This window comes from Elephas maximus, chromosome 4 (assembly GCF_024166365.1).
Source record: "Elephas maximus indicus isolate mEleMax1 chromosome 4, mEleMax1 primary haplotype, whole genome shotgun sequence".
Lineage (NCBI taxonomy): Eukaryota > Metazoa > Chordata > Mammalia > Proboscidea > Elephantidae > Elephas > Elephas maximus.
The window spans coordinates 38,429,238-38,452,342 of record NC_064822.1 but is presented as its reverse complement, the minus strand read 5'-3'; the positions used below and the strand labels follow the sequence as shown (position 1 = coordinate 38,452,342).

General features: G+C 38.1%; 1 protein-coding gene and 1 pseudogene across 3 annotated transcripts in view; one reads left to right on the top strand and one right to left on the bottom strand.

Moving 5' to 3' along the window:
• The window catches only part of CACNB2 (calcium voltage-gated channel auxiliary subunit beta 2), a 411,715-nt gene that overhangs the window by 5,522 nt on the left and 383,088 nt on the right, over positions 1-23,105 (top strand). For all 3 annotated transcript variants that reach the window (XM_049881886.1, XM_049881885.1, XM_049881887.1), the window contains exon 2: positions 4,026-4,118. In XM_049881886.1, the coding sequence (XP_049737843.1) occupies positions 4,026-4,118 (93 nt within the window). The remainder of the gene's footprint in view (positions 1-4,025; positions 4,119-23,105) is intronic.
• On the bottom strand, positions 20,377-21,487 carry LOC126074790 (V-type proton ATPase subunit C 1-like; annotated as a pseudogene).

Here is a 23,105-nt window from a genome sequence, read left to right as displayed (position 1 = left end):
TTAACCCTGAAGGGAGGTGTTGGCATGTTCAATTTTGTTATTGTGGGATGCTTCTACACCCTACAAATGGTATATGGCACGCATTTAACTTTCACAATTGTGGGGAGATAAAATTAATTATTACAACACTTAAAGTAACTGGGCCTGGCTTAGAGATCTTTCCATGTCTGGCAGGAGGTAAATTGTGCAGAAGGCAAGGTTTGTCCTTAGCCTTTTCCTGAGCACTGTGTGACAGTGACCTATAGCGACCCCATGTGACAGAATAGAACTGCCCCCTAGGGTTTTCTTGACTGTAACCTTTACAGGAGCAGATCTCTAGACCTTTCTCTGCAGTTGGGTGGATTTGAACAGCCAATTGTTGGTTAGCAGCTGAGTGCTTAACCATTATGCTGCCAGGGCTCCTTATTTCATATAGCTAATAGGCGATAAATGGGAATTAATGACTTTTTGGACTGGGTTCTGAGGAAGACCAGGGTTCTGCATGTGTCAGGGGGACTCTTACAGTAAAGCTTTGCACTGGGGCCAAGCCAAAGCCCCTTCCTCCTCTCCCTTTTCCTGGGCAGCTCTGATTGTTATCTGTTTTGTATATTGGGAAAAAAGGGGTAGTGTTGTTGAGAAATACTCAGAAAAACCATTGATCGTTAAAGGAGCTGCTTCGAAGTAACAAATACTTCTTTTCCAAATTTAGTCACCTTACCATTTGAATACTTTATCTTACCCATCTTTTTTCATTTAGAGGATGTTTGGCTTCACATTGTTTTTCTTTCATTCAGATGAAACACTCTAGTCTTTATTTTCCAAGATATAAAGTAACTAAAATAACAAATCAGTACCATAAAATGGATTTAATTTTAAATATGCATTTAGTTTAAGGAAACTTAATTTTGTAATGACAGTATAACTTTTCGCTGCCATTTTTTGAAGTACATAAAAATGAGCTGTTAGCGTTCCAAAAGATGCTTAATTTTTTTTATTTTGGTCCAGGATATCATTATAAGAAATGACTAGTCATTGTCTATACCTAAAAAAAAAGAAGACTATGGAAGATAAATTATTGTTGAAATTAGTAAAGTAGCAGAATAGAGGCATATATAAACCAAAAAAAAAAAAAAAAAAAAACCAAACCCAGTGCCATTGAGTTGATTCTGACTCATAGCGACCCTATAGGACAGAGTAGAACTGCCCTATAGAGTTTCCAAGGAGCGCCTGGCAGTTTTGAACTGCTGACCCTTTGGTTAGCAGCTGTAGCACTTAACCACTATGCCACCAGGGTTTCTGAGGCATACATAAGTCTATCTATTTAGTTTGGTTTTTAATATATCTGATACATGACGAATAGGGATTTGCTAGGACACAGTTAAAGCACGAACAAGTTAAAGTTTCAAAAAAACACCCCGCATAGGGTCGCTGTGAGTCGAAAGTAACAGACAGCAATGGGTATGAGTGTGCTATCCCTCACAAATTTAAGTGATTGAAGGATAATATGTTTTTCTTGAGTTATTTTCCTCAAAACGACCACCACTTTGTGTGCCATTCAGTGTGCTATAGATTTTTAGTGTGCAAACTATGTCCTAGTACAGTTGAAAACTGTAATAGTTCTATCATCTAATCATTGCATAGGATATTGCTAAGTACACCTGCAATAAAATGTTTATGTACAGTGTCCCCAAGGACTTGAAAGTGTTGATGAGACCTTTTAAATGTCTCTAACTAGGTCCTTGGGTGGTCCAAATGTTTTGCACTAACCCAAAAATTGGCTGTTTGAATCCATCCCATGAAGCTGTGAAAGAAAGACAATCTACTTTCGTAAGATTAAACAACCTCCCCTCCCCCCCCCAAAAAAAACAAATCCGTTGCTGTTGAGTGAACTCCAACTGTGGCGACTCCATGTGTTTTCTCGTGTTGCATAGGCTTTTCTTGGCTATGACCTTTATGGAGGAGCCCTGGTGGCACAGTGGTTAAAGCGCTAGGCTGATAACCGAAAGGTTGGCGATGATTCAATCAGGAGAAAGATATGGCAGTCTGCTTCCCTAAAGATTTCAGCCTTGGAAACCAAATGGGGCAGTTCTGCTCTGTCCTTTAGAGTCTCTGTGAGTTGGAATTGAATTGACTCGATGACAGTGGGTTTAGTTTTTTGGTTTTTATTTTTTTTTTATGGAAGCAGATTGCCAGACCTTTCTTCCATGGCCTTGCTAGGTAGGTTAGAACTGCCAGCCTTTTAGCTGGCATTGAAAATCCAATGGAGGGAGCGCAGTTCTACTATACCATACATAGGTTTGCTTTAAGTCAGAATCCACTCTACTCCAGTGGGTTTTAACTTCCTGCCGAGGACTATGGCTTCACCTGGGAATGAACGTTTTAAACGTTGTGTGGCTCTCACAGTGCCCATGTGTGCAGTGGTGAGCAGCCATGAAAAAGCTTACACACCAAAGCAGCTGAATGGTAAAATACACTTTTAAAAAAGCTGAAACCAATTACAGTAATAGAGTTTCAAAGACACTCTTCTTCACTCATTTCAAAATGGTACTGGAATGACCCATTAACGGGTCATCCAGTAATGAGGTGTCTTGTCTTTGTTCTCAGAGATAATATATTTTTCTCATGAAGATAAATAAAGCATTTAACATAGGTTTGTTCCCCCCACCCCCCACCCCAGCAAGGAACACGATAGGTCTCAAAGCTGCTTTCAAGGTAATGATATTTTTTCATATGGAACAATGTAAACTTTTTATACCTGAAGAAAATTTTCATACTTTATTTTCAATTTCTTAAGCCTTGGAAGACACTTCTGTCCAAACCTTTACATAATTGGACAAGAAAGAAAGATGTTGAAAGAATGTTATTTTTCAACAGTTTACTGAGTAATGTTTACATAAGTAAGAAGAATAAGCTGCTAAGTGAGGAGAACCTTGTACATTATGAAAGCCAAGCCTAGATGGTCTTTCCTTTTATGAAGTTGAGAGTTAATTAAATACCATGGAAACACATTTGCATTGTATAAATCCCCTAGATCCTTGGAAAAGAACAAACTTATTTAAGAATTTTTTTTTTTTTTTGCTTTAAGATTGTATCATTCTCTCACTGATTGCAAATTCCTCTAAATTACTCATGACACAAATGTTTGTAATAGATTTTAACTTGTCCAAATGCTATGTATATTATGGTTTATAAGATATTTCCATTTTAATGAAAACCATGTGAATATGTAAAACATAACAAAGTAGCATTTTCAAAACCCGAATGTGCTTGTTTAAAAAAAATAAATTCTATAAATTCTGATAATGTAAGGAAATCTCTGTGACTCTAATAATTCTAAGCATATTGTACACTTTAGACCAATTTATCCCCTCCTGTCCAACCTTGTTCCTGTTATATATTTCATATAATACTTCCAACAACCCTGTCAGGTGCTAATTTCCCAACTTTAAAGATAAGAAGGCTGCTGCTTGGAGAGGTTAAGAAATTTGCTTATGGCTTGCTATAGGCAGGATTCAAACCTAGGCATATTTATCTCTAAAGCTCAGCTTTATTTTAATGTTTAATATTTGCAGTAACTTTATTTGTGCCTGGACTTAAACACAGATTGATGCGTAGTTTATTCTCAGTGCTTTTTTTGTAAACTGTGCATATAATAGAAAAAACAAGTTCATTTGTCGATGCTTGTGTTTACCCTACTCTTATTAGTAAAACAACTCACCTTGCCTTTAACTTTCTGTTCTTAAATGCGTATTTTGAAATGCTTGATCTTTAGTTGCTTTTGCCTTGTGACTGCTAACATATTTACGAATACCATAAGTTGTTTTAATTCATCAGTTCTTTGTCTGGAAACTTCTTCTCTCTATATACTCTCTGGTTTGAGATAAAATTTTGTGATCCCAATAATAACTTTGTTTTTTTTTAAGGATGCCCTTATGATGGCAGTTTGGTCCTTATTTTGGTTTTTGGCATGTTATCAAACTAAGCCTAGAGCCTGTGAAAGAATCTAATAGTAATCTCATTTGTCTTTGTTTTTGTCTTTTTTGTAGTCGTATGGAAAAGGAGCTAGAAGGAAAAACAGATTTAAAGGCTCTGATGGCAGCACTTCATCTGACACTACCTCAAATAGCTTCGTTCGGCAGGTAAAGTGGCTCTTAAGTTGACGGCTTTGAGATGCGTATTAAAATCAATTTAGTTTTTTTTGTTGTTGTTGTTAAGTTGATTTTTCACCCTCAAGCTTTAGTTTTACATATTATTATTATTATATTTACTTTTTGTTCAGGTGAAAATTGTGCCATTCAATGCCATAACTAAGATATTTTAACGAAGTGAGACTCTGAATAATGACACTCTTGGCAGTTTGGGGAAAGGCAAGTGTGAAGTCCATTACAAAGATTTCTTTATAATAGAATAAGTGAACTCCTGAAGAAATGTTCACAGGCTTTTATTTGGATGAGGGGGCGGGGAAGTGTCTATATTGCCAACTATGAAGTTCAGATAATAGTGTTTCTCTAGGTTTCCTCTAGCTTGAGTTTTCTTCTGTTTCCCACTTTGGGCTTGGATGGAAAAAGAAAAAAAAATTGTTCTTGGTTTTGAAATGGTCGAGGCTGCTAAGGTGGACGAGAACATGCGATGTCTCTGAGACAAGATTTAAACTATTGCCGCCTTTGGAGATGTAGCCTCATTTCAGTAATGTGTGACATACTCCTGCCCTGCAGTCTGGAACTATCTCCTAGACTAAACAGTCAGTGTCTTGCTCCCTAACATATAAACATTCTTCTATATGTAACAGAAAGGACTCAAATTAACAGAGGAAGAACACAGGCAACCAGACTGCTGAGGGTTCTATGTCAGCACTAAAGTCTTCCCAGGTTCAGGTGAACATGTATCTTCATCGAACACCTCTCAGTGGAGAGGCAAAATTGGGAGGAGAGTACAGGGCAGAACCTGTTCTTAGCTGAATGAACTACGACCAGTATCTGGCCAACGTTATCATAATCTCTTCTCAGTGACAGCTCGCTCCCCAAAATGCTGGTTGTCAACTGGAAAAGCTGCTGCATGTCTTTCGGATGCCATTTTTCCCTGTTGCTTCCTGTGCATTTCACCATGGCCTCAGGTCCCACTTTGCCCCTGTTTCTGTGGAAGGAGGGTCTTCTATAAATCCTTTATAACATTTTGGGCTTTATTTTTGTCAGGGACAGTATGCCTTGCTTTCTGTTGGCTCTCCTTAGCTCTGTTTGCTCTTTGTGGCACTCTCTCAGAGCCTCCCTTCCCTCTTTCTCCCCCACAGTAGCAGCATTTGGGCTTAAACTTGTTCGTTCCCCTGTTGCATCACTGAGATTTTGTTATTAGCTGGTTGCCGCTTGTTTAGTCTTTCCTTACACAGACAAACGATGATCCCTCTCCACCCTCAGTTCCCCGTATGCAACATTTGAGTCCACAAATGGTGTCCCTCTGAGGTGACTAGTAAAAATTTTAGTTCTGGTCATATGCCAATTGAGAATTGTTTTCGTGATGGGAAGTTAGAAAAAAGAACACTAGTTAAGAAAGAGTGCAGCTTTTTGGCCAAGAAACATCTAGAGAGGAAAAAAAGAAGATAAAGCCAAGTGACACCCAGCCTTAGAGCCATGTTCTAACGTCAGAAGGAGTGCGGAAGGTTGTTTGAGGAACTGAAGATGTGTGCGCTGGCCTGATGTTACCATGGGCAAAATGCAGGCGTCATGGGCCTCAGTATGGATGAAGGGCCTTGAGAAATAGTTACTTAGCTTAGCTGAGTCAGTTAAAGGAAAGTTACCCAAGGCGTTTTCCATTTTAAGCATCCATGCTTATCCTGCCTTTGAGACAAGATCGAACCTGGGGAACTAGAATCCACAACTCTGAGTCATCATATCAGGGCTGAACATTGTGGGACATGATACAGGAAAAAAAAAAAATACAAGCTCTTGGTATGCATAGTAGGTGCCATAAAACAACACAAGATGACATATAACTTTGAAAACCTTAAGATTATATTCTTATGAACAGTATGTTTCTATAAGAACTTTAAGAACTGTTTGGGTACATGCTACAGTATGGATGGAGCTTGAAGACATTATGCTGAGCAAAAGAAGCCAATCACAAAAGGACAAATATTCTATGACCTCACTTATATAAAAAGACAAGAAAAGGCAAATGTACAGAGACCAGAGCTTATTAGTGGCTACCAGGGGTGAATGGGAGGGGGAAAAAGGAGGTTAACAGTGATGGACAAATCACATTGATTAAGGGTAAGGTTGCACAGCTGATTATTGTATAATAGTTGATGTCAATAAGTTGTACAGCAGTAAAAAGTTAAATTGGCAAAAGTCGTGTGATAGATATATTTACAACAATAAAAAAAAAAAAAAAGAGTAGCTACTGAGACTGCGTATGTACAACCAAACACTTCATGGAATTTGATTCATTGGTTTGGAGGTTTAGGGTCATGGTTTCATAGGACATCCCAATTAAATGGTCTGATAATGTGTTCAGTGCTTCTGTTCTACCTCCTAGTTTGTATCGTAGTGTCTGGGGTCTTAGAAGCTTGCAAGAGACCATCCAAGGCACAGCAGTTGGTCTCTATTCATCTGGAGCAACAGAGGAAGAAAGAGAGTCAGGAATAGGAGGAGGGTATGGAATGTGCAGCTGATTGCCTCCCTGAACAGCTGCCTCCTTTGCCATGAGACCAGAAGAATTAGATGAACATTTTGATCGAAGATTTTATAGAGGGATTCTGATCAAAAGGGGGAAATACAGAACAGAATTTCATATTCTTATTGACTCTAGACTTTCTGGAGCCACGGAGGGTGGATGAACCCCTGAAACTATTGCCTAAGATGATCTTTAAACTTTAAACCAAAAATGTCCTCCTGAAGTCATCTTAAAACTGAATAGTTTAGCTTAACTAGTAAAAACGGTCAGCCTTGAGCATTATGCTCTTTTAAGAACTATGTGATATGAGATCAGATTGACAACAGCAACTGGAAAGATTCGATAGAAACCTTAGGGGGCAGTGAGTTCATGTTAATGGAGAGAACAGCTCAGAAAAGGAGGGTGAGAATGGTTGCACAACTAGAAATGCAATCAGTGTCACTAAATTGTACACGTAGAAACTGTTGAAATTTGTGTATGGTTTGCTGTGCATATTCTCAACAACAACAACAACAGAAAACTGAAAAACACTGGGTACTTTTAGGTAGCTTTCATAATGTTGAGATTTAAAAGTTTTAAAATGTGAAAATGTACATGAAAGGAATTAAGAATGTTTATTGTTTTAACAAATGGGAGTCTGTCAGAGTCATATACAATTAGGCTTTAAAGTAGGCATAATTGTTTTTTAACTTTGAAAATAAACTTTCTTGTTGATATGCAACGTGTGTGCCAAAAATTGTACAAATTTTAAGTGTTCAGTCTGATGAGTTTTCACAAAGTAAATGTACCTGTGTTGCCACACACTCTAGGTCAAGAAATAGGTAATGGGGTACCCCAAAGACCCCCATTTTGACCTTCTTCAATCACTGTCCCGTCCTTTCTCACTAAAGGTAACCATTATCCTTTATTCCGATACCCTAGATTACTTTCGCCTGTTTTTGAAGATTTATACAAGTGGAGTCATTTCGTGTCTGGAATCTTCTACTCAACCTTATGTTCGTTATATTCATCTTGTATGTTTCAGTAGTTGGTTCGTTTCCTTTGCTGTATAGCATTCTCTTGTATGAATTTGCACGGTTGATTTATCCTCTCTATTGTTGATAGACTTTGGGTGGTTTCCAGTTTGGGTTATTGAGACCAATGCTACTATACACATTCTTGCATGTATCTTTCATACACATATATATGCATTTCTGTTGAATGCATGAAGAGGAATGTTGGATCATATGGTAAGTATATGTTCAACTTAAGTAATACTGCCAAATAGTCTTCTAAAGTGATTGTTCCAGTTTGTGCTCCCACAGGCAGTATATGATAGTTTCAGTTGCTTCACATTCTTCTAACACTTGATGTTGTCAATCTTTTTCATTTCAGTTCTTCTGATGCGAGTGTTAGTGGTACCTCATTGTGGTACAAATTTCCATTTCCCTGATAACTAAGCTACAGTTTTCTGAGGCTGGATTTAAGGAATATTGTTTGCCACAATGATCCCTGGTGGCACAGTGGTTAAAGTGCTTGACTGCTAACCAAAAGTTCATGGGTTTGAACCCACCAGCCACTTCACAGGAGAAAGATGTCGCAGTTTGCTTCTGTAAAGATTTACAGCCTTGGAAACTCTTTGGGCAGTACTACTCTGTCTTGTCGGGTTGCCCTGAGTTGGAATTGACTTGACGGCGATGGGTTTGGTTTTTGGTTTTTGTTTGCTACATGTGTATAAATGAAAAATCAGCAAGTTTATGGGGTTGTAACAAGGGAGCCCTGGTGGCGTAGAGGTTAAGAGCTCGGCTGCTAACCAAAAGGTCCACAGTTCGAATCCACCAACCACTCCTTGGAAGCCCTTTAGGGCAGTTCTGTTCTGTTCCATAGGGTTGATGTGAATCAGAATCAACTCAACGGCAATGAGTTTTTTTTGGTTTTAGCACAATTTAGAATCTGAAAGATCTTATGGGAGTATTCTATCACTCTCTGTGGTAAATATCCCATTTGTCATAATAATTAGGTCCATGGCCATTTGATGAAAATTATATCCTAACTATTTATTACATTTTCTTGAATATAATATGTTGAAACATATTGCAATATTTTGGAACATGAGCATGAGAAAAGGCTATAAACGAAAAGGGTAAAAGGCATTTATTTACCTGTGGTTTTATTTTTTCCAAACTTTTAGTTGAATATTTTCAACCATCATTTGTATGTGGTGCTCTAACTAAAGTTATTCTTAAAGAACAAACATTAATCTTAAGGAAAAACTTCTTAAATCTATGTTTCTGCTTTTAGGCCCTGAAGCATGATAACACTAGTCATGAAAAAAGTTTTATAGTGATAGACAAAAGTTTTATTTCATTAACCGGTTTACTATCCACCAGTTAACAGGTCTTCTAGCCCTTAGCATCACCAGCCTAATTGAAGTCAGTGATATTTCCAAAGATGGGGCTTGGAAGATGACTTCCCTCATGGAGTTACAGTCTCCCATCCCCCCCAACCAGGACATCTGGTTCCATATTAGAGTTTTGCGATAGGGCCTGAAAACTGATCAGTGCCGTATTGTGGCCACTGTCCACAGGGGTTGTTACCTGTGTGGCAGATATGAGTGAGATTTCTCATGGGCTGTGGAAATGAGGCTGCTTTTGGTTCTACTTGATATACGGTTATTGTGAAGTGATGGCCTAGGTCACCTTATACATGGAAAATTTCAAAGACAGAACTTGTTTCTTTCTGCAATTTCCTAAAATATTAGTTCCAGGAAAAGTTAATTGTGGTTTAATCTTTTTTTTTTGTCTCATTCTTTTAGGTTGCAGATAAAATGTAACCTATATACATGTTCACGATATACTGAACTTATGTAGAAAGTTCTCTTTTATGTAAACTATGATATTATGAGATTTATTTAAAATTGCTTTCTTCAAAAAGCACAAGGATGGTGGTTAAGGGCATGGAATGTGAAGCCAGGCTACCCGAGTCTGAATCCTGGCTCCACCACTTTTTAGTTGTGACCTTCGGGAAGTAACTTAATCTCTCTGTACCTCGGCATTTTCAGCTAGAAAATAATGCCAGCCTCAAACGTTAGTGGTAAGAATTATATGAGTTACAGTTTATAAATTACTTAGGAGAGTACGTGGTACATGCTGTTGGTGTCAGTTGCTGTCCGGTCAGCTCCAACTCATGGCCACCCCATGTACAGCAATATGAAACATTGTTCAGCTCTGTGCCATCTTCATGCTCATCAGTATGCCCGAGTCCATTGTTGTGGCCACTATGTATTTTGAGTCCCTTCCATCCTGGGGGGCTCACCTTTCAGCACTGTATTGGACAAGATCCTGTTGTGATCCGTTGTGATCCATAGGGTTTTCATTCGCTAATTTTCAGAGAAAAATCTCCAGGCCTTTCTTCTTAGACTATCTTAGTCTGGAAGCTCTGCTGAAAACCGTCGACCATTGGTGACTGTGCTAATGTTTGAAATACCAGTTGCATAATTGCCAGGATCATAGCAATGTGCAAGCCACTATAGTATGACAAACTGACAGAGGTGTGGTGGACCCAGTACTCTTTAAGAGTACCATTATTATGTATAAGTATTACTGCCTGTTTGGAACCTTATTTAAAACCTGAGTCAGAAATAGACAGTGACAGACCACGTAATAATAGTTAACATTTATTGAGTGTTTACTATATGTTCCATCTGTATCATCTCCATTTTACAAATGAGAAAATCAAGGCATCTCGAGATGTACATTACATAGTCACTTTACAATTGGAGTCGGAATTTGAATTCAGGTAGCTAATTCTTGCTTTTATTTATTATACTACACCCCCTTGTAACAACAGGCAATGGAAAAAAGAAAATCAGTAAGTGTTTAACTCTTTGGGCTAAGGAAGACATGTAGAAGGATTTCTACCAGTGTTTTTAGGATGATGCATACAAAGTTAGTCTTCTTCTTTTAACTTCCTTCCTTATAGGAAAGTGAGGCTATTTAAGCTCTGTAAGTTTTCCCCCGGCATCATGGTTTTACAAAATACCAGCATCATTCTCCTATGTCTTTCATCAAAAGTTGCTTAGATTTCCCGTGTGTGTTACCATTTCAGCATACTCCATGACTGTTTTTGGTAATGAGAAATAGAGAAGTAGAATTGGAAGAATGTTTTATCTTTTTCTTCCTCTCACAAAAGGCAGAGGAACACAAACTTTTTGAGTCTGAAAAGTCTTTTTAAAAAAAAACAAAAACTTGAAAGTATACTCCAGTCTGAATCAGCTGCAGCATGTTGAGGTTTGGCTGAGGCTGATGTGGGCCCTTGAATCATCCATATTGTGGAGCCTGGGTAAAGTTAGGTATACATTCAGTCCCTGGTTTTATATTAGACCCCCTTAGGAACTGTTTTTCAGTTCCTTGAGGCTTTTGCTTAGGAAATAGACATTTTAATTTTAATTTATTAACAGGCAGAAAGTGTTAAATATGACTTCTGGGCATTCTAATTAGAATTAATGAGGAATATTGTTTAAATTGTTTATGTACTGAAGAGTACGGTAAAATCTGCAAAAGTCAGAACCTGTATGAGGTGAAATCCTGTCAGAGAAGGAAAACTCAAATATTTTCCACTAATAGGGAGTGATAGAAAAGTAGTAAGACTGAACCCTGTCAAAGGCAGAAAACTTTCAAGACCCATAAAAACAAGGCAGTCCCATCGAGTTCTGGCTCTCACAGGTTTCACTGTATTTAATAGATAAAACTGTGGTTATCTTGAACTTATCTTTAAGCTAATTGTTGATTTTGATCCTTTCATTTTGGTATAATTCTTTGGTTGTGGGTTGTCAATAGATAACATGAGTAAAAACCCACTGCTGTTGAGTCGATTCCAACTCACAGCGACCCTATAGGACAGAGTAGAACTGCCCTACAGAGTTTCTAAGGAGCACCTGGTGGATTCAAACTGCTGATCTTTTGGTTAGCAGCCACAGCACTTAACCACTACACCACCAGGGATTCCAGATATATGGAGAACTTAACTTATCATGATAATAAATCTGGTAAAGCTGTTTCTTGAAATCCTTCACATTTAGTGCTTTGTATATATTTATAGTATATTAAGAAAATGAGTTTTCACATAATTCAGCTCTTCTTCAACTTCATTAAAAAAATAGAAGAAAGAAAAATCCTAAAGTCAAAAAGAAAGAAAGAAAAAGAAGTTTACTTTCATGCCAGAACCTAAGAGGGTAAATTAATTTACGAGACGGAAAATAGGTGGACAGGAGTAACTTGGCCTGCCTGGCATTGAAGGATAGAATATTTGTGCAGTTCGTTTTGAGAGATTGTGCAAGAATGGCTAGCTGTATAAATTCTCTGATACTGCCAAGGTCAGAGAAAACTATGTGCATTTGCAAGTAAGTCCTGGTCATCAGAGTTAAAGCAACTTGTGGGGGGCAGAGGCAGGCTTGCTTATTTAGGCAAGTTAGTTCTTGTTCTCTCTCTTTCTTGCCCTCGCTTTTTCTTTCATTTTCTTAAAGACATGTGTTCTTCCTGGCTACTTTTATGTACCTAGCAGTATTCCTAAGATGAACACCAAATGCTAAGGGGATTTCTGCCAGTTTTTGCTCTATTTTGACAATTCCACAGCATGGCAGCTTTCATTCAGAGTACAGTGTAATCTGAGCTCTAGTATATGTGCCTTCCATGTATGGCCACAACGCACAAATTGTGCACGGATCCCTTTTATAAGTCAACGTGTTGTACCGGATAGTGTTCTTTGTGCAGAAAGTTGAGGCTTAAGAATCAGTAACTCTTACTGGAATTTTCAGATGCCATTATTCTTCGGGGTTAACAGGAAAGAACTCTCCAACTGATCTGAGATTCTGCTCAACAACATAGGCTGTGGTTGTAACGAAATAATCCTGTAGCTTCTAAGGGCTTCCAGAGTACAAATCAGAATGACAAGATGGAATGAACTAAATATTTAACAGAAGGTTGCATGACACTTTCAGAACGTGGTATTCTAAACAAATTCCATTGTCTCCTAGTGCCATGTTCTTGGTGCTGCTTTTTTGGACCTTTTTTTAGTTCAGATTGGCTTTAAATACTAATGATTAATCACAGAGACACACAGTCTATTTTTTAATTTTGTTTTGCAAAGACAGATTAAACTGCGATAATGATTACAGACTCCAGGCCTGTGTAGACTGATATGTTTAAGGTTTGATAAATCTCTTGGCCCTTAAATACTGGCTTGTTGCCTTGTTATGCTGTATTCATCACAAACATAACTATAAATAATAATGCCATAGATTTATTGCCACTGTTATTTCCTGTAAATGTCGTTCTATCTTATTAGGCATTCACTTAGATTTTGTGAATGGCATAATCTGTTTATTGTCCTTTTAAGAACCCCTCTGAAATATATCAGTATAAAGATACTGAGCTTTTCAATAAAGAAGGCCCGTTGTTCTTTCTCTGGTATAAACGTATGTACTACGAAGAACTTTTACTTCTTTTTTCTTTGGAGACTTAGGGACTTCAGAAAGTATTAGAACAAAATTTGGATTTTGTTCTTCATCTTGTCATTGTTTTATTGTGTCTATCTGAACATAATTTTTGAGGGGGAACGAGGGCATGATTATGTGAGAAATTGTCCTTATTCTCAGACTTCATGTATTTGGTGTGCCTACCCTGTAAACCAATCGACTCGACGGTGCTGGGTTACTGGGTTTTTTACCCTGTAAACTGTTGGGTGCTATAAAGTCGATCCCAACTCATAATGACTTCATATGACAGGATAGAGCTGCCCCATAGGGTTCTAGACTGCAATGTTGGTGGAAGCAGATCTCCAGATCTTTCTCTCAAGGAGTTGCTGAGTGGGTTTGAGCCATCAACCTTTCGGTTAAGAGCTGAGTGCTTAACTGTGCCACCAGGGCTCCTCCCTATAAAGCAGGCTCTGTTAAGTTCTCTAATTATTAAAATAATTTTTTGGATTGAGACACTTTCATTTTTGCTTCTCATTTTCCTACTGAGATAAATATATCACTGTAAAACCCGGAATTATGTGGGCAGGTGTTTTTAGTTTCTTAGACTACCAGGTATGTTTTGAATTATATGTTTTCCACCTATGCCCCATTTTATTCCATTTTTGTTCATTTGCTCAGCCAAGACATGCAAAGTCTTAGAAGTCACAGACTGAATGAGTTCCACTAGATAAATTGAAAATTCATAGGTAATTTAATGTGGAGAAATTAGTATGACTAACAAAGTAGAATTTCATTGAACACTGACTTTACAAAAAGCATGTGTTTCAGTTAAACCGTAAACTTTTAGGAGGACAGTGGTGATCAGTTACTTAGGTTGTTCGGGTTAATTATTCATATGTCACAGGTCTTCACAGGCATAGTACCCAAGATAGTAGTCTGGTAGGACCAAGGAACAGTTTCCTCTTCCCTATTCTGTCTTTTACAGATGTAAATATCGTCAGTTCCTCTCCCTATTGATTTGTTTCTGGAAATCTTCATGTGTGATGATTATCAGCTGCTAAAGAAGTAATTTTTGAGATTTTGGCTTATGTTTCAAACTGCAGTTTAGCTCAACAAGTATTCTAGTTTTGTCTCATCATTATTCCACATTCATGACCAGGGGTGTGTGTGTGTGTTTAGTTCAAGGACCTGAGGTGGGGAAAATGGAACTGAGCCCCCTCTTCAGATTTTGTCGTGCTTCTTTCCACCATCTGCTTGTTTTTGAGCTTAAGGGTAAAGGAGGGAAGAAGACAGGGAGCCCAGGAAGAGGGAAGAACCTTATGCAGAGTCTTTCATTAATCATAACCGGAAAAATGTAGTTAAAGTTCTTCAACAAATCCGTGTCCCCCGCCGCCACCTCACCATCTGTGACAGCCCTTCAAAACTTTCATCAAGATTAGAGGCTTATCTCGGCTTAGGGCTTTTCATTTCCCTTCATATTTCCTTAGGGTATGTAGAAGAGTTCCATTCCTTCTTCTACTTTGTACCTGGTGACAGGAGAGCATAGGGGTCAGCCTGATTGTTTGGACTCCTGCTCTCCTCTCTCAACCCTGGCTTGGAGTTAGTGCCGTGACTTTGCCGGTTTTTCTTTCTTGGAAAGCAGTATCTTTTCTGCACTAAGGGCCTTCTTTTTTATTGTAAAAATAATCAACTCCTTTTTTTTCTTTAGCATTCCTGCAACCAAAAAAAAAAAAAGCAACCAATTAACAGATCTTTCATTAAAAAAATAAATAATTATGTAAATGTGGTGACTGTTACAGTGAGCTTTGTATATATATGTATATATATAGTTTCTTTATAACGTAAGCATTTAACATGAAGATAGACTTACACTAAAAAGCGTTGAACCAAAAACTCAGTATATATCAGAAAGAAAAACATCTTTTGCTAATATAATGAAGGAATAAAAGGTATATTTTCACCATATGTGTCAGTATGATTCATAGAGAAATGCAATAACTTAATTTCTTTTTATACTCAATCTAATAAAGTTAACTAATACCATAATTATGAACCTACTTTAATTTTCTCATATGAATTTTTCTTTAGACTATTCAGTTGCTTCAGAGTATAAAATCTCTTCCTAAAGCCTTGATAACTTGTAACTAATGACATGTCAGGGATTTATAAAATGTTTAAAAGGCTTGGGTTTTTTAAATATTAAATTCATCATTATAACCCAGAATCTGGCTTACTGTCTATTATAATCTATCCGATGGGTCAAATATGTATGAACTGTTGCCCTTTGCACTTAGCTTCATGACAGTTATGAATACACATATGTGTGTACATGTATGTATAGGTATATGCGTGTACATGTATGTATAGGTGTATGTGTGTAAATGTATGTATAGGTATATGCGTATACATATATGTATAGGTGTATGTTTACATGTATTCTATGACTCTTATGTTTCCCTTTTGTCTTTTTCCCTCTCATTTAAAAACAGGGCTGTATTTTAAAATGTGCTTATAAACTTAAGTCCACATCCTTTGTAGTGTGCCAACGTTTGAGTTTCGATTAAAAAATAATTTGTATACTTCCACTTTTCACAGTACCTTATTAGGTCTGTTAAGTTCTTCCCATTATTGCTTCAAGCTTACCGAATTTTAATACCAAAAGAATGAAGAATGAAGGCCCTCACTTAATCCTTCTCTCTGACAATTACAAGGAGAACTGTAGCAAGGAGAAAAACCACATGGTGAGTCACAACTATGTTTTAATTACTTGTGCAAAAAAATAAAAAATAAAAGCTTATGTGTCACCTCCCTCTTCCCTTGCTTATGTATTTGATGATGTGAAATGGTTCACCAAGATGAGGAATATACTGAAGGATCTTACTTTTTCTTTTTAAGGTCTGATTGCAAGTCACATTACTAAGCAGAATGCGTTTAAGGACTGAAGTCTAGAAATCTATATTAAATATTTCACAGTCAAGTGTATGATTTGTATCAGAAGGAGAGATATGTGGATTTTGGAAACAGTTCCCCAAAGAATTTTGATGCTCACCGATGATTAAGCACTACAGCCTGGAAGGGATTGAGGGGTCAGTCTGGGTCATAAAGAAAACAATAAGGTGGAAACTAGCTACCAGAGAAGTAGGACACCAAAGTGCAGCTTCCAGATCAAACCAGACTTGTTGCCTTCGAGTCAATTCCAGCTCACAGTGACTCTGTAGGACAGAAACCCGATAGGGTTTCCAATGAGTGGCTGGTGGACTCGAACTGCCTACCTTTTGGTTAGCAGCTAAGCTCTTAACTGCTGTGCCACCAAGGCTCCAGGCGTAGCATACTAACATATAAACAACCATTTGTGAGCTTGAATGAAGTATGTGTTTTAGTAGAGGAGGAGAAGAAAGTCCTGTATGAACCGTGAGGAAGTAGTGTTTTGTTCTGAATAGTGAGGATAGAAAGCAGTTGAGCATTTATCCCAAGAATGTATATATATTTTAATGTGAAAGTCGATGCATTTCTGGGATGGTAAGTCTTCTGCGTGTTTGGAATCAGGTTCGTGGAGAGATGGATGGGAGGTGAGGTTTGAAATGAAGGAGAGCACCAGATCACAGAGGGCCTCCGTGCCGTGATGGGTCAGGATGAAGCATCAGGGATAAGGAAAGATGGGTCAGCTAATTGGAATATCAATTATTGTCAAAGAAAATATTTGAATAAAGATGACAATAATAGCTAACATTTATTGAGTGCTGACAATGTCCCAGAAACTCTTGATTTAATCATTAGTGTAAGTCAGCGAAGTGGGTGCTATTAGTATCCCCGTTGAGCAGATGATGAGTTGAGGCCAAGATAGGCTAATTAATGTCCCTAAGTTCACACACTTAAAAGTACGTGGTATTTATTATATCAAATTGCTGTACTCTTGGAAATGTTTAGGTGTTTGTTGGGCAGTGAGAGATTTTAGACACCAGTGATGCTCAGAATCTGGTAGTAGACAGTGGTGTGGTGGTTCTGGGTCATTAGGCCAAAGACAGACTGTGATAGCAGGTATAAGGCACAGGGTCCAGCCACCTGAAGCCAGGGCTCTGACAAGAGCTAAGCGAAGTGTTGGGTCGCCAAGAGCTGAGTTAGCCACAGGCAGTGCTCCAACACAATCAAAGAACCTTTTACTATTGATTATATATAAGAAAGAGAGATGTTCACAGTTCGTGAATTTTAGTGAAGGTTAAACCCCAAAAAACCAAATCCATTGCCTTCAAGTTGATTCCAACTCATAGAGACCCTACACAGCTATTAATTGTATCAGTCTTTGAATTTTTATACAGGTTTCAAAATTTTCAAAAGAAGTAATTTGGAACAGGAGGAAGTGGTAGGTTGCAGGGGAGTGGACAGGGTGCTAGGTAAAAAAAGTGGAAAAAAAAAGTTGTTTTTTTTTTTCTACTTTTTGGCAGTTATGTCTGAGGGACAGGACCACAGAGCAGGTTTAGGAGGGCTGTGCAAGCACATCTGTGAGCATCTGACCCCACCTAGGCACACAGAGGAGGAGTAATTTCCTGCTCTTGAGGTGGAGGTTATCAGTAGTGCAAAGGTTTATACTCTACTATTAATCTAAAGGTTGGTGGTTCGAACCCACCCAGCAGTGTGTTTAGTTTTTACTGTGGAGTGCAATAGTTGGGTGGGAGAGGGGATTGTGTGAAAAATTCTTTAGGCAATGCCCTGTCTGTCTGCCTTTCTCATTAGAGACATTCCAGGGGCTGAAGAGCCTCTATGATTTGACTGGTAGAGCTGGAGGGTGGAGGATGACATTTTCTATGAGCAACCCTGTTACAGGGTCTTGCATTTTTTTTTTATCTTTTAAAACTTTTTCAACAGATAATAGACTGTAAATGCACAAATTTCCACAGATTTTTCTACACAGATGTCAAGTTGGAGAAGGTTAAGGCATTTATAGCCCCAAACAGCTGCTTATCTTAATAACGTTTTGTGGCTTTTTCAGTGAAAAAGTAAACCTCTTTTGAACTACTGCCACTGACTAACAGACATTTTCCCCTGCATAGTAGTCATTAGTGGTCATATAAGTTGAAAATCAGCCATCCTCTCTCTGCCTCAGGCCATTCGTTGGTGGCAGAGCAGTTGTTTGAGAAAATTAGGTTATTTGGTTACCAAGAGACACTGTCCTTTATTCTATCTAATCACCTCTTTTGGAAGATTCTTGGCTTTGAATAATATAGCTTAGTATTTGTTAGGCAACTCTGCATGCTAATAGTCTTCTGGGAGATGTTAACAGTATTTCTGTTGAAGAGCTCAAGCTGTTTTACAAGCGTTTTCCATGGTTTCTTTCTATCATATTTAATGTAGGAACCATCAGCCTCCTGAAGATGTGATATACAATACAGATGTAATAAACTGCATTTTAATGATTGACAAAATGATTGAATGTAGCCGGCTTTTCAAATACTGTCATTTCAGTACCACACATCTGTGTTTAGCCTTTCCTATTCAAAGCAGAAGAGTAACTCTGGATTCAGGATTTGAAGGTGTCACATATTTTATTGTGAAACAATTTCTCTGACACATTTTTTTATTTTTTTTGAGTATGAGACTTCATTGGAAACAGACCAAGTGGGCGTGTACTTTGTGATTTTGCGAGACTTTATTTGGACTAAGTTATCTTTACTAAAAAAAAATTATTTATTCATTCATTCATCTATTCACCAACATGCCAAGTGCCTTTGCCAGGCACTGAGCCAGATATAGAATAAAATAACAGAGTTCCTAGATAAAATATGAAAGTATTAAATGTATTCTAATCCCAGTCTCATTGCTGTTGAGTTGATTCCCACTCATAGGGACCCTACGGGACAGGGTAGAACTGCTCCATAGGGTTTCCAAGGAGCAGCTGGTGGATCCAAACTGCAGACGTTTTGGTTAGCAGCTGTAGTTCTTAACCAGTGTGCCACCAGGGCTTCTATTAAGTATGTTAATACTTTAAAAATCCGTTGTTACGAGTCTGTAATAGAGTGCAGGATGTGGTGGGTATACAGGGAAGGGATTGATTAACTCTATCATGGGGAAATGGAGAGAGTGTCACAGCGGAAGTAATATTTTAGCTGGATGTACAGGGATGAGGAGAAGTGTCCCAGGAGAAGAAAATGAGAAGGGATGTGCCAAGGTGAGAGAGATCATCCTGTGAGCAGGGAGGCAGGAGGGATAGAATGTGGCATCTTCCAATTTGGTGTGGCTAATTTTTTTTTTTTTAATGGCTGGGTGGCTGGAAGATGAGCCAGACAAGTGCAGTGTGGCCAAGTCCTGAAGGTGTGTGAAATTGTAAAAGAGAAACTACATCGCTGCACCTGTGCCCCCCAAGTATATGCCTGTGATGTGGTCTCACTCTTCTTGTCAGGACTACTTCTATATCTGGGAATGTTCACACATCCTTCAAAACACTTTAGTCTAGGACATCAGTTCTGAATAAGCTGTTGAGAAGTTACTCTCTCTTAGCAAAAAATCAAGTAAGGATTTATTTTCGTAGCTCTCTCCATTAGTGTGGAGCGTTTTTAAGGGTGTTATGTTTATGGCCAAATGCCGCATGCCTTTTTATTCTCCTTCCAACTAACATTAGATTGAAAATAGATGTTTATATTTCTGTGGTTCAAAGAGCTGTGGGTTTCTGGGTCAAAAATATGTTTTGTTTTATTTTTAGCCATGACATCATTTATTACACTTGAACTGAACTGGAATCTTCCGAAGTTACTCATGCCACGGTACACCTTTGTCCAAGTCATTTTATTCTCACCTGTGGGTGTTGACAGTGCTTGTACATTGTAATTTGAAACATTCAGAAAGCACATACATGAATATTGTCACATTTCTTTACATCACGATTCAATAAATATTAATCAGTTGTCTACTAAATACAGTGAATAAAATGGTGTGTTTACACCATGCCCTTGTAAACACAGTCTTTGTGCACAGTAGTAACAAATGGGATTGATGATACCACAATATCAATGAGGAAAGACCTTCTCTTTAAATAAACTATTCTGTTTATAAATACACTCAGATTTTTTTTTTTAGTACACATCTACAGACCTGATCGATAAAAAGAAACAATACATTTATTTTCCTTTAAGAAGAAAATGTTGAAAAATGGACCACTATGGTAGAAGTCACCCAGGAAGGGGGCCAGAAACAAGCCAAGGGTAATAGAATTAAAGTACCGTTGTGTGGCAATGTGTATCTGTTACCATATACCAACATAAGGACAAGCTTGTCTGGTGAGGAGCTCATTTATACTTGAATTCCAGCAAGTTGTAATCAGTCTTGTAGTATACATAGGGGTAGTATTCTGTCCACTGAGGTTGAAGCCTGGAATATCCATAGAAACATCAATAATAGCTGCTGCACTGCTGTCTCGATGTTTATACAATTCATATAATACTTCTCTCAGTTTCTTGATTGTTTTCTTATTGGGTTGAAGTAGCATTGCCTGAAAGTTCACTGGCAAGCCCTATCTTAAAACAGACTCTACAAAAACCCTTAACGCCTTCACATGAATCCAAACAATAAATGCCTCACTGAAACTCACTTTCAGCCACCGTACAAGTGGTGCAAATTGCTTTTTCTTCTTTATCTGCTTTCATTTCCTCTTCATTATACTGGAAGTCACAAACAATGAATTTGTTTTCCCTGGCTTTGTGTCTGAAGTCATCAACTGTATTCCTAAACAAGGTGACATTCCAAAGGTAGCTGTCTTGGTCCTCTGCGAGAACATTGCTAGACCTTGGAACTACCATTTCAGCTAGTGTTTCAGAATGCGTAATCAATCACTGTGGTTTAACTTTGGAACTACCACCAATAATGTGATGAGATACTCTGCATCAAGAACTAAGTCATCCTTCTTCACAATTTCTGCTAGACTTAGAGTTAGCCAACTTCCTGCATTCGTTTGCTCCAGAGTCTGAAGGTTCCCTTTCAGGTTATCGTGTGCAGATGCTCGAGATTTTGGATCATCGTCAATCTGAGTCATTCCCTTGGCAGTTACTTCAGATGTATTTTTCAAGGACTGCTTGATTGGGTATTTGGCCAAGTCCCACTGGAATCTTGTTAAGTATGTAACCAAGTCAACTTCATTGGCCAACAGATTCTCTTCAACTTTATCTTTACTGTCTTCTAACACATCAGCAATGTATCGAGCCACTTTCGTAACCACCCCTTCTACAAAGGCATCCAGTTTAGCTAGTTCATCTGACAAACCAACCAAGACATATAGTGTGCCAACCTTTAAATCAGGAATGTTGAATTTTGAAGTAATAGAAAGGTTATTCTTTGTAGTTTCTCTCAAGTTTGCTGACATGTTTTCACCCCAGGAGCCAACATAAGCCAGAACTCAGTCATGTTTGTTACAGGTATTTCTTCTAAAATCGAGAGACCAGGGAGGTGTCAAACGAGGAGGTGGCAGCAGTAACAGGTACTGAGGCAGACAGCCTGGCAGATGTTAATGGCTCAGTGTTCCATCCCTCCCTGACTTAAGCTCCAGCCTCACAGCTTCCTCGACCCCTCTTATGTTTTTATGTTAGGTTAAAGTCCAAACTGGCCTATTGAGAAAGTTCTGTATGTTAAAAAACAGGCTCTAAAATATAAATCGATCTTACACTGATAATACATATGACTATACATGCACATATGTGTACAAAGAAATACATGTTTCATTTGGATAGATGATTTCAGAGAGAATACATGCAATCTGACGTTATTAAGGTTGCAGGTATTACTATTATAAATTAACAGTGGGAAAACTTAGAAATCAAGGCAGATAGCTGAATTAATTAATATTATACATGTGTGTATAGGTGCCCTGGTGGCACAGTGGTTAAGAGCTATGGCTGCTAACCAAAAGGTCATCAGCATGAATCCACCACCTGCATCTTGGAAACCTTGTGGGGCAGTTTTTCTGTGTCCTATAGGGTCGCTGTGAGTTGGAATCGACTCGACAGCATACAACAACAACACATGTGTATATGTGTGTTTGTATATCTATGTGTATGTATATATAGGTAGCTATGTATTTATATATAGATAGGTAGCTATGTATATACATGTATAGATAGATCACTATGTATGTATATAGTTAGATAGCTATGTGTATATATAGATAGATAGCTATGTGAATATATGTATATATACATAGGTAGCTATGTATATATATAGATAGATAGCTATGTATGTGGATGTAGGTAGATAGTTATGTATATGGATGTAGAAAGATAGCTATGTATATATACATAAAAAAATATAGATAGCTGTGTGTATGTATATATGCAGATAGATAGCTTTGTGTATATAGATATAAGTATCTGTATATAGATAGATGCATAGCTATGTATGTATATAGATAATTTCAGAGAGAATATATGCAATTTGACGTTATGAAGGTTGCAAGTATTACTATTATAAATACTATAAGTAAATAAATATATGAGTTTCTTTGTTTTAACCTCTGAACTCATAAGTCTTCTAGGTATATGCTTGAGAGATTAAACACACTTCATTATTTTGAAAATAGTTAGTTGTACACCAGTTCTTTTTGTTTGTGAGGCATAGTCCAGAGTGGCATACCCACAAAAACCAAACCCAGTGCCATCGAGTCGATTCCGACTCATAGTGACCCTGTAGGACAGAGTAGAACTGCCCCGTAGCGTTTCCAAGGAGCATCTGGTGGATTTGAACTGCCGACCCTTTGATTGGTAGCCATAGCACTTAACCACTACACCACCAGGGTTTCCCAGAGTGGCATGGGGAGAAAAATGTGTTGAGGTCACCAGATCTCTCCAGAGTGGAAGAGAAAAGCAAGAAAGTGCTTTGGAGTGGATTCACAAAGCCTTTCCACCTTCCAACTCAATTTTTGAGAATAAAGTTGGGATGTCTCTAGAGCCTGGAGGTCAGCCCTGGGCCTCTCCTGCCACCTTCCACGCCCACCCTGTTCCTCAGGTGAAGTGACGAGAAGGGGAAGCCT